General features: G+C 42.9%; 1 protein-coding gene across 1 annotated transcript in view; it reads left to right on the top strand.

The window, feature by feature from the left end:
* Positions 1–821: 821 nt before the first annotated feature.
* Positions 822–12,417, top strand: part of BPIFC (BPI fold containing family C) — a 15,007-nt gene continuing 3,411 nt past the window's right edge. The window contains exons 1-12 of the mRNA XM_009332977.1: positions 822–927; positions 1,315–1,426; positions 1,553–1,681; positions 3,139–3,294; positions 4,050–4,113; positions 4,918–4,978; positions 5,910–6,001; positions 7,903–8,076; positions 8,772–8,825; positions 10,142–10,312; positions 10,863–10,930; positions 12,261–12,303. Of these exons, the coding sequence (XP_009331252.1) occupies positions 822–927; positions 1,315–1,426; positions 1,553–1,681; positions 3,139–3,294; positions 4,050–4,113; positions 4,918–4,978; positions 5,910–6,001; positions 7,903–8,076; positions 8,772–8,825; positions 10,142–10,312; positions 10,863–10,930; positions 12,261–12,303 (1,230 nt within the window). The remainder of the gene's footprint in view (positions 928–1,314; positions 1,427–1,552; positions 1,682–3,138; positions 3,295–4,049; positions 4,114–4,917; positions 4,979–5,909; positions 6,002–7,902; positions 8,077–8,771; positions 8,826–10,141; positions 10,313–10,862; positions 10,931–12,260; positions 12,304–12,417) is intronic.

Raw genomic sequence — 12,417 nt, 5'->3', positions numbered from 1 at the left:
CTTCTACTCTTCTGATTCTCTCCCCCATCCCACCGGGGGCGGGGGGGAGGAGTGAGCGAGCGGGTGTGTGGTGCTCAGTTGCCGACGGAGGTTAAACCACGACAGGCAAAAAGTTGTTTAATGGGAATGAAAAAAGCAAAAATAAACATCCACTGGACCATGAAGTTTGCAAGGAGAGTTTCTGGATAAAACCTAATGCATTTATTAATATGCAGACTAGGGGATACAAAAACATTGTCTGCTGGCACAAAATTATTTTCTTTTGTTGACTGTCAGGAGGGAACATAAGGGGCTTCTCAAAGCTGTGTCTAAGATCTTAATAAGTGGTTCCTAAAGTGGGAGTATTTATGTCTATAACTAAATGAGCTGATCAGGTTTTCCAAAGTCCTAAGACCCAGTGACGTCTGTTGAATCACCAGGAGGCACTGAGAGCTCCACATATTTTGGGAAAAAATAAGCTACTTATTTCACTAGCTAGAGGGGAAAAAAAAATACATCCTAAAAATTCAGTGCCACTTCCCTTTCAACACTGTTTGTGCAGGTGGATGTGTCCCAAGCGCTTTCTCCACTCCCTACAACAGTGAATAGGCTGACTTTTCTCCTTTACCCCAAGGAGCTCTATTTCTATAACAGTCAGTGCAGAACAGGTCCTCTCTTCCACGGTTGCTGGGCTTTCCACTTTCTCCATTCTGGAGGGAAAGCTGGTGTCAGAACAGCTCACTCCAGGGGGGGAAAAGGGAGTACAGCCACCACGTGACATAGCATGAACTTCTACTATCATTATAAATATTTATTAACAGGTCCTGTAAAAAATGAGGAAGATGGTGAAGATTTGCTGTTCTCTCCTCCTCTTAAGTTTGCTCAGTAGGCAACTCAACGCCAACCCTGGACTCAAAGTGAGGATCACCCAGAAGGGTTTGGAGTATGGTATGTGTGATGTTTTCAGGAGCTGCTGGTGGTATTGCGTTGAATCCTGGTATGACAGACATAGGGAAGCAAGGGCAGTGGGAGGAAATGACCTGATCACAGGCTATAAAGAAAAGGAAAGTTTAAGAGCACAATATAGCAGATACAGTAAGCTGCTTGACAGCATTGTACATCATATCGACGTTCATTTGATTTCAGATATTGAATCAGTAAGTTCAACTCTTGCCATGACTAGGAGTGAGATCTGAAATAGCACTGCTGGGTCTCAAATGAGATACCCTCTTCTTTCTGACTCTGTGTCCATCCCATCTCCTAAGCCAGAAGCACATAACTATAAAGTCCCAGGCAGTATCAAAGGCAAGTGAACTGATCACTATTTTCCTGTAGCCAAGGAGGTTGGGCTGGAAATCCTGAAGCAGAATATGGCGAAGGAGCATTTCCCTGATTTGAGTGGCTATGAGAAATTTGGGCTTGGTCATGTCAAATACAACATTTCAAGGTAAGTATTCTCTCTGGAGGCAATTTGTATTTGACTGAAATTTGCATCTTGTTTTGTGTTCACCCTGACTCATGAAATACAAACTTTTCCTTTTCTTTTCTCTCCCTTATCTCCCTCATTCTCTAGAATACGCGTCACTGCTGTTGAATTCCCCAGTGCTTCCATCTCCCTCATACCTGGGACTGGGATAAAACTGGTGATTGGAAATGCTTCTCTAACCATCGATATGAACTGGAACATAAGGACCTGGATGTTGTACGTACAGCCTCATTTGTCCCGGGATTTTTGTTGATGGAGAACATAAAGATAAAAATGCAAAGTTTAGTTTTTCTTGTGACCTCTTCATGGCAAAGGTGCTCTTTAACAGCTAGCAGCAGTAACCCAGGAGTACAGCGTGGTCCTTCTCAACAGGTCTGCTGGTGGGAGACAGCTCCTGCCCCCTCAGACACAAGCACTGATAAACAGCCCATGGCTGAGAGGCACCTCTGCGAATAGTAAAGGATTGATGCTCTAGCTGAACGCTGTCGTTGTCCAGCCTGCCAGCTAATGACACATTTAGAAAAATTGTAGTACAGTGGATCACAGTCCAGTATAATAAACCCTCCCAGTGCAGCTACACTGTTAGAAACCCTGTGCTATGCCTCCAAGAGATACAGTTCAAAAGCTGATGGAAAATGGACAAACAAATGGCATTATCCATAGAGCAGTCTCCACATCTTCCTAGTCCCAGGCTGTTTCAGAGGAAGGAAACCCCTCCTCCTCTCCCCCACAACTCACATTAGCTATATTGCTAAACTGACTGAATTACAGCAGTCTCTGATCTGCACTTCCGGGCTTCTGCTGGCAGGGACAGCAGAGCTGGCTGCTTGCAAGGGGAGGGGACCCGAGAGCTGGGGGTGATGGCATGGCAGGAGGGGCAGTGCCCTCACTGGCAAGTACCCAAGACAGGCAAGCAGAGCAGGTTAGTGGCAGTGACCAGGAACAGCCACCAGTCCAGATTGCCAGGCAAGTCCATAGTGAAGAGGCAGGTCTGAGGCAAAGTCAGGAAGTCAAGCCAGCAAAGCACCGTCAGGATTAACTAAGTACAAGGTCGCACATAGGTGTAGCTACAACACAGCTCGAGGAAAGACCTGAGCTCCAATGCAGATCATAAACCAAGGTTAGAGACCCCCAAGGAGGCTTTTCACAGCTCTTTCTCACAACCAAGCTATGAACAACTTGATCCAAAATAGCACAGCTTCACCATACTGGAGCTGGTCTTGAGCACGGGCTGCCAAACCCCTGGGAGGGGTGGGGAAGAGGGCACGGAGCCCATTGGGGCACTCCGTGGGTTTGCATCGACCATCCTCAGATATCAATAGGTTAGATTCCAGTACAGGTCTCTTGCCCTATCTTCTATCAGGCATATCCCAGATCCCTCTGCTGTGGGCACAGGTCTGCAAAGTGGAACAAAATACTTTACAGTAGTGAATTATCTACTTTCCCAAATCCATCATTTTCCAAAACTCCTAGTTGGAAATCTGTGTAGAATACTCGATTCTTTGCAGACATATTAGAATCTATTTTCATCATGAGCAATGCAAAAAAAAGTATTCAGATAAACAACTTCATCTTCAGTGAACAGAAAAGAGTCTGTTTAAGAGTTAATGAGTCTTGAACATTCATTAAAAATAGGTTTTTTTCAGTTATTTATTTATTTTTACTTTATGCAGCAAAGACAGTGGAAGAAGCACAGTGTACATTTCAAAGGTGTTTGTTACTGCAATCTTTTCAACACCCCTGGATAATACAGGTCATACATCAATATCACTTACCAGCTGCCGGACAACTTCTGGTGATATAGACATCAAGTTGAATGGAAAAAGTGGGTAAGTCGAAGAGATCTGTATATACTCTGGGAGAAAATAACTGTCAATGAATGGCACAGAGACAACTTCATAAAATAGGGCACCCAGAATTGCTTTTAGGCATCTATAGGCACCACAGGTGAGAATCAGGGCCCCAATGCAGTGTTAAAATGGCCAAAACTGACAGCATCAAACAATCCCTTGTGCTTCTTCAGCTCTCACTTCTTTCCAAATACTGCTCTAATCTTCAACTCTAGGTAGACGTTACATGCTTGTACTATGCTTTAAATACTCCTAGTCACAGTGCTATCAAAACTGAAGAACCAGACTGCTGTCTGTTGTGCCTCTGGTTACAACCCCATGCAATGTTATTTCATTGTTTTCTTGTACTTCTCTCACTGTCTGAACACCACTCTTGTCACCTGGTTTTGGGTTTGGTTTTGGGGGTTTTTTTTGTTTGGTTTTACTTGTATTGGAAGTTCCTAGTGCAGAGACTACTTATTTATTCTGTGTTTGTACATACATGATGGTGGTAATATGAAGAATTCCTTATTTATAAGGATTAATCTACCCAGGCTAATTGCTGAGATGCCTAGTGGTGAAATTACCTCCTTTTAAATGGTGGCTCTCTGATAGTTGTTACATTTCCGAAAGCTCCCTTCTGTACTAGAACATCACACTCAGAGGCCATTAAATTCATGTTCTGCAGAGATATCTGATTTCCTGTTAATGACCCTAGTACTTGACCCATTAATTGCTTTCTTCCTTTCCTCTAGCTTCCTGCATAACTTCTTTATCAAGTATCTGAAGAAACCCATTCACAGGAGCTTGGTCACTAACGTAAGCCTTTCAAATTGTGTAGGGGAGGGTTTTAAGGAGTATGACTTTCACAAGTCAGTGCTGTGAACTTGGCAAAGGAAGAACTAGAAAAATAATGTAGTCCTATTCTGGTCTGATCAGCACGGTCACCATTTTGCCAGCCAGAAATGCTTCCAGATAAAGTGCCAAGTTCATGGCCAAGATATTGACTAGTCCACAGCTAGGTTCAACCAAGGCAGAAGTAGGGCTGGAAAATGTAGTTATTTTCCCATTCCAATGCAGAGTAAGTCTCTGCCTGTGTACCTACAGGGGTTTGGAGTGATTTTTATACTCAGCAGACAAAACATATATTGGGTGATGCATAAAGAAGTTGTAGTGCATCACCTGATAGTATGACATATTTAAACATCATATCAAAGAGGTGAGTAGTTCTGATGACAACCTGCCCAGGGCCGCTGAGAGAAGACAGAGCTTGAGATGGCTGTGATTCTGCCCCAGGACAGGGATCTCTCCTGTGAGACCAATGTGAGAGCTCTGCCTCCTTCTTGCGCTATTTAAGGCTGTGGTTTTGTCACCCCCATCAGGCTGTCTTTGGCAACTTCCCACTTTTCTTGCCTAAAGGCAACTCTGACATAGGACGTGCTTACATTGCACCAAGTAGAAACCTTGGGGAACCAGTCAGCTGGAGAAAAGCTAGTTTAGGTGTTTTGACAAACAAATGCTGCAATGTGTGTCACATAAGCAGACAGATTTGCTAGCACACAAGTAAGAGGTGCTTACAGGTCCACACTAATCAAGCCATAACTTGAGTGTGCTTTTATACAGTCATGTCCCAACATCAGATCTGGGATCCAGTTGATAGATGAAGACCTCCGATCACTGAATGGTGAGTCACTAGTGATATCTTTTCCTTTTGCTATCTCTGTCCTGTTCAGTGAAATTCTAGAGTTTCCTTAACAGCAGTTAGTCAGCAAAGCCTCCGGGAGGGGTATCAGACCCCACATTCTGTCTGCTCCCTTGCTTACAGGACCACAGTTAAATAAAGGGAGTGGTACTTGGACAAGCAAAAGATATTTCTGAGAAGCCAAGGACTTGGGCACGATTCTCAACTTGTGAATGTGGCAGCGTGTACCCCTGCTGTCAGAAATGCCACTTAGAGGCCACGTGGCACTGATGCGAAGGCAGTTTTCCCTTCCATCCCGTGCTGAGTCCTCCTGCACACATAGCGCTTTAGAAGCTGAGGCCTGCTCCCCTAGCCTGCCTGGAAATTTAAGTCTTACTTGCCGATTTTTCAGAATTGCCAAAGGCAAAATAAAAAAGCTCCTTTGTAAAAAACCTTCTCACTTTAACCATTTTGGGTTAGATTTGCAAGAGTTTAAGGCACCTGAAGTGCTGGGCAGATACCATGTGCAAAACACAAGTACCTAAGCAGATCAGGCACCCACCTTTTCTGGGAAAGTATTTGCAAGTTAGAGGCACTTTGGATGCTCTCAGAACTGCTTGACAAGAAATTCCAACACCTCCTTATGCCCTGAAGCACTGGCATGGACATTTCCTTTTTTTGATTAGACCAAATTTACTTTTCCACAATGAGAAAACATCAGACAAACTAAAGAAGGTGCTTTAAAGAAGGTGCCAGTAGAAACACCAAGCCTTAAGTCAGAAAGCTTGTTAGGGGGTCCCTGGTTGTGTTTTTCCCTACCCTTTAGAATGTGTGTCATTCTCCTTCAGGAACTGACTTAGTTTTAAGTATACATAAAATTCTTCCTGTGCTTTTTGTAATATTGGGTATTTTGCTTTATCTACCACCTTTACAGTTCTAATGCCGATTGATGATTTGGCCAAAGCAGACTACTCCTTAAATAGCTTGCCAGCAGTATTCCAACCATTCATTGACCTGGACTTAAAGGTAATTGCCTGTAGTACTGTTAGCCAAGATTGCTGTGGTTTTTATTATTGTATGATCCACTTTCTAAGATGAACATGATTGCTGTTCTGAACATTAGGACTCAGTATCTGAGAAGACAGACATTTCAAAGCACTATCGCATCTGTTATTGTAATCATTTTTTAACAATCCTCTTGTAACATGAATTATTTAAAAACCACATCTTTTTTTTAATTACTGTTGAGTTGGTTATGGCAAACAGAGAGCAGTAAAAGTTCACTAAGCAAGTTAGAAGAAAAAAGAGAAAGGGAAAGGAGAGAAAGGGAAAGGTATTCAACTTCATCCTTCTCTCATGGTTGATTAATATCTGGGACTTCTTCGTTCAGTCAGTCAGAGGAAGATTTCTACACATTGCACTAACTAGATGCGTCTGCTGTCAGATGAGAGAGGAAAAGAAAGAGCAAGACTATAGGAGCAAGAATTAAGTCTCTGGCACCTTGAATGGGAAGACAGATGAGCCTTGAAAAAGTATGGGAGCCCAAGGAGTGCTGCTGAGTTTGAAGGCCTGAAAGTTTCTTTCAAATAAAGGAAAAAATCTCCTTATGTATTGAAACTAAAATCAGACTAGTTCCTAATTCTAAAATGACTTGATTGACCTTCTGTGTAAGGTGATTTGGTTGAAGGTAGTAATCATCATCATAGTATCTAAGATCCTTAATTAAGTTTAAGATGCCTTCCGCTAGGTGCTCTACAAAGGGAGACTGCAAAGACAGTCTTGTCACAAAGATCTTATAAACTAAGTAAAAACAAGAGACAACAAGGAAATAAGAGAGGCGGGAACACAAAGGAACAATAAGCTAGTGTCAGTCGGTATGGTAGACACTGGTCTCAGCACACCAGCTCTACAGCTGCTGTCAAGCTCTTCTGGGTATTGTGGAAACTGGATTTTAAGCAGGGACTTGAGGTAGACTAAAGAGGTAATTTACGTCATGGCTGTTTACAAGAGCTACTCTCCCACATAAGATGCAACGTGGGGGAAAAATACAAAGCGAGTGACTGTTAAATCCAGCAAGTGAGGATTGAATGGGGAGGTCATCAGCAAAGTGACTCAGCACTTTGTAAGCCTTTTGATAGTCCTTAAAAGGCAACACAAAATTTAGAGATAGATGGGGAGGAGTCAAGAAAATAAAGACACACAGAATACATTTGAGATGAAACATAAAGGGGAAACTAATAAAAGGGATAAAAAAAATCTTAACCTCTGAATACCTTCCTCACTTTAAATCAGTTTTATCTTTTTGTTTAATCTGGATGCATTTGGAAGTATTAGATCTACAAGCCTTGGCTAATACCATGGGTAGTGCAAAAGACAACATAAGTGTTTTTAGGATTGTCTGACATAACTTTCCTTTCTCTCATAGGCATTCTTTTGTCTGAACAAGTTACCAACTTGCTTCTGGGTAGAATAAGGTGCTGATTTTGACCTAGAAATACCTCTGATTTTGGAAATCCATTTTGTAATTGAGACCATTGAATAGCTCTAGGCAGCAGTTCTCAGATTTAAATTCCTGGAGATGGGGAAAGGAGAAAGTAAGGCTTTTCAATAAGGACCCTTAGTCATACTCTTCATGCAATATGTAGACCCTTAATTTAGAGGCTTTGTTTTCTGAGGTGGTAGACTGTCTTCAGTAGGTGATCAGCATCTCAAAAGATAGATCTCAGGTGTCATCTGTGAAGGTATCCAATCTCTGGAACTTGTCTTCACGACCTGCTTGAAAGCACCAAGGCTTCAGAGTGTACTACAAAGCCTATGTACTGATTTATGAATAGCCTGAGCAAGGGAAAGGAAAGTAGCGTTGTCTGCAGTCATGTTAATGTCATGCTTTGACTCTGATTTTTTTTACCTCTGCCAATACCTTTCAGGGGACAGTCTATCCAGCTGGAAACTGTTCTGGCCCTCCCTATGTGGCAGCTCCCTTCACTATCCCAGACCAAAGTGACTCCATGCTCTACCTTGCCTTCTCTGAGTATTTCTTTCAGACCTCCTCATTTGCTTACTACACTGCAGGGGCCTTCAACATCACCATTGCAGAGGAGGTGAGTAGGACACAGAGGAATGGGGTCAGAGTGGCTCAGGTCATCCAGGATGGGGTTTTGACCTGTCAGTTGTCAGTATGTGGCCATATAAAGCTGCTAATTGGCCTGTGAAGTCCTGAGACAGTAGATCATAAATACTAGGGTATTGTTATGCTCTTTTATTTATGTTCTATATAGATGCCTCAGGCCACAGCCAGGGGTGCCAAGTTCCACTGAGCAAGGTACCAAATACTGGCAACTTTGCTACAAAACAGGTTTTTGTAGACCTGAGGCATAGACTTTTCTGACATGGACAAAGGATTTACTCTGGGGAATTTAGCAGCCTCAGTGGCTGTTTTCTGAGGGGTATTCAGGGACTGAAAGTACTACAGGGGCCATGGAAGCAAAGCATATGTCAAAGTACAGTAGCTGTGGCTTTGGGGCTGGCAGATTTGGCTAGCCTGTCTCCAGGAGGTTCAGTAAGTCCCAAAACCTACAGATTGCAGCCCAAACTATAATGATATTAACCATTTGCTTTCCCAGGAAGCGTTTTGGCATATATTATTGGGAATTAGCTTTAAGTATACTTAGTCCCTTAAGAATATTTCTGAGAACAAAAGGTACAGAAATGGCAGTAATAATGCATTTAAACAAAAGCCGACCATGAAAGTCAAATCTGGTAAACTCTTTTATCTTTTTTTTTCTTTTTTCTCCAGACTTGCAGCTATTTTAACATAAGCACGGAGATATTTGGCAGTATCATCCCTGAGGTGAGTTATCATTACTTCCACAAACTCTTAGGAAACCAGCCGGTGTGGCTGTCGGACACCTCACTACTGGTGTATCCCAAAGGCTTGCAGGGCCAGCAGGGCTCCTGCGCTAGAGAAGCGGGCACATGTATGCCTCATAACAGCAGAGCAGATGGGCCTTGTCACCTCCCACCCCCACAATGAGTTGAATGACTTGCACTGTTACCAAACTTGGCCCATAATCTTGCACATCAGTCTTTACTCTAGGCACTGTGCCAAAGCCACAACTGTTCCCACCTAAAACCAACTCTAGGCAGGAAAAAATTTCCAGTCATGAGTCCTGCTTTGAGAGACTTCTGGGAGTGCCTCAGCTCAGAAATAACACCTTTCTCCTGCCCAAACCTGCATAATTGTCTTTGCTTCACTGCTAGCCTGTGACTGACTAGCAGAAAGGAATCCAGTAAAGACCTGGGAAGGTACTACAGTGGCCGTGTGCAGGAAACCAAGCTAACAGATAGGCAGAAAACATTACATCTATGGAACAGACATGGCAGATGCACAGGATTTCCATTTATTTTAGGTGGAGGAGATGAATATAACAGGACAGAGAATATAAGCATGCATGGCTTCCAGCAGCCTTCTCAGACAGAATGAGAAACCAAAAATGAGTTTAAGAGACCCTAGGCCATGAATGCTGAGGTTGGATGAAATTGGACTCGTGGTTCGAAGAACTTCACATCCTTGTTTGCTTCCCAGATGATATTAAGTTCCTCCCTCAGAAATCTAAGAATGCTCCAAGGGCTGTCATCATGGCCTTCTCTGTAACATGCCATGAGCATTGATGCTAATATTCCACCCCCTCAGTTCTAAGTAATGAACTTGGTGAGCCTTCTTGCTCTTCAGGTGATGGACAGAGTGAGGCTCCTCTGAGGACAGTCCAGACCAGAAACCTCTCTCACGAGAAGGGTGAATCTCAAAGTGAACGACTCCTGAGTTCTTTTATTGTGTGACTTAAACATCACGTTCATGTTCCATTCCTTTCCTATGTTCACAGAAAAGTATTTAATTTCTCTCAGAGTGATATAGAAGAAATGGTATTCCTAGAGTGGAAGGAACTTTCCACTGCATTCCTGATGTGGCCAATACTGTTAATTTATCACCACAGAAAACTTCTACTTCCTGCTTGCTTGAAAGAATCTTATGTTAGCAGCTGTCCTTAACCTCGTCTTAAGGAACTACTTCAAAACGATTGCTTCAAGAATGAGAGAATGCAGTATTCTGATCTGTTCTACAAGAAAAGCGTTATTCTGTCTTTTTTTTGTCTTGGAACCTTACAGGTAGCCAAACATTCAGTTACACCCTACCCAGTGATGTTGAAGCTAATGGCTACTGAAATACCTATCATCAGCTTAGAGCAGGATTCCTTCACAGTAGAGATCCAGGGCTCCATGGAGGTGTTTGCTGTTCTGCCAGACTCAACCCCCCAGTCATTGTTCACAATGAACATAGTAAGTACAACGAACAAGGTGACGTTTAACTCAGGGTTAAGTAAGTTTGTTCATTCCTTCTGTTAAAACTCTGTACAAGAAACAAAGTGCCAGATTTCTAGTACTTAAACATGCAAACTCCCCTTAGTCACAGGTGGTGCCTATGTGGCCTCACTTAAACTATAGGACATGTCTATGACGAAGAACATTTTCCTATAGATGGACAAAAATCCGAACATATAGCGACTCTGATTAACCAAAGTTTTGTTCTCTGGAATGACAGTTCTGCAGGCATGAGTCATGCCTCTTGGCAACTTGTTCATTTAACTGAAAATGTCTTTGATTAGTGGAATCTCATTACCCACATTTCAGCTCTTGTCAGTGCCATTCAGATAAGCAGACATTTACTGTGTGCAGCCTTGCATGGGCCATAGGCTAGGGAGAAAGTTGCATCTACATGAAACAGCTTCCGTACATAACTGGGAAGATGGTATTTCTGTATTTGTGACTAATTCACAGCAAGGGTCCTGGGTTTTTTTGTCTGATAACCCATGGTTTCTTTCTTCTGCAGGCAGCCAACACCAGCATTGCTCTGAATATATTTGACCAGAAATTGATGGGCTCGCTATGTTTGAACAGGTAATTCGACCTGGGATGGAAAGGATTTCCAGCCATTTGGAAGTGTTAGCAATCCCAACATTAGCAGTTTAGGCACATGATCAGATAACCATAATTTAATGAATGTGTTTCCCTGGTGAGTTCAGCTGCATTAGATTCTCTGATTCTCTATGTGGCTGTACTTGTACAGTTTAGAGGAGTCAGGAAGCTTCTCTGTGACAAGTGCCACAGTCCCCAGGGGACTGCCCACCAGCTGTGGATTGCTGCAGGGCGGTGGTCTCATTGGAATTCTCTGTTCCTGACATTTACTCTCCCCTCTGAGCTAGATAAATGAAGTGTGCAGGGCAGTTATGATGACCATGAATCACCTGGAGGGCTTCCCTCATCCCTTCCCAGCTGGCAAGATGCAACTGCTTTCTAGCCCACCTGTGCCACTAGGAAAGTGCAGAGGGGTCCAGGACACGGTAAAGAGTCTGGACCACTGCAGTTCTCCTACGCTGATATTCTTATAGCAGAGATTGTCCAGCTGAGGCACTGCAACTCCCAAGGGTCAGAAAGCTGGAGACCAGAGGCTTGGGCATTTAGACATCTAACATGTCACATTTTATAGAGAGAAGCTCTGTATACCAGGACCTCACAGCTGGGAATTGGGACCCTGATTTCACAAAAATCCCTTGGGAAGACAGTTATAGGGTTAGGAATAGGCAGAGTTTGTCAGGGCACAGAGACGTTGGGAATTTAAGGAGGAGAGTGCTGATAGCATTTTTTGCAGCAACGTTCAGAGAAAAAAATCTAGAGTGTGCTGAGAGCTGGGATGCTGGTTCTGTGGAAACTCGGAAATCATGTTTTGAATACATGTTTGGGTACTTGAATATGTACTGAATAAGTGTTTGAATTTGGAAACAGAGACATTAGCAACACAGCCCTCAGCAGCAGTACCATACAATGAACAGAATTTTTCTTCCTACTCCAGTAAGGCTCACATCAAAGCGTTATGTAGATGTACCAAAATCCTTGCAAAATATCTGAGAGCCTGCAAGTCCTTGATGCTAGCCTTGGTAAAGTCAATTGTCAGTAGGATTTTCAAAATACAGCACAGAGGGAGAAGCGCACTCACATTGCTGGCTACAACCCTTCTAGCATACTCTTTTGCATGCGTGTTCAGCAATGCCCTAAGAAAACCACCTCTTTCTCTATGAGGCAGTATGCATTGTGTAAAATATATTGCTTCCAAAATCAATTTACAGATGTTTCTTAAGGCCTGGAGCTCTACAGCAGTGACTGCACATGACTAGAATAATGTGTGTTTATCCTTTCTAGTGACTCAGCTTGTTTCACTTCTTTCCCTCAGGCTCCAGTTCTCCCTAGCCCACTCCAACGTTGGCTTTTTCGAGGTAAGCGAATAGTTTAAGCACATAGGAAATGCAAACCAGGAATATCAGTGATATCACGGCTAAAGAGTAAGCAGCTAAATTTTATTTGTATTTCTAAATCATTTGTTTTCATTC

The sequence above is a fragment of the Pygoscelis adeliae genome, unplaced genomic scaffold, assembly GCF_000699105.1.
Source record: "Pygoscelis adeliae isolate BGI_AS28 unplaced genomic scaffold, ASM69910v1 Scaffold38, whole genome shotgun sequence".
Classification (NCBI taxonomy): Eukaryota; Metazoa; Chordata; class Aves; order Sphenisciformes; family Spheniscidae; genus Pygoscelis; species Pygoscelis adeliae.
This window is presented reverse-complemented; position numbering and strand designations above follow the sequence as displayed.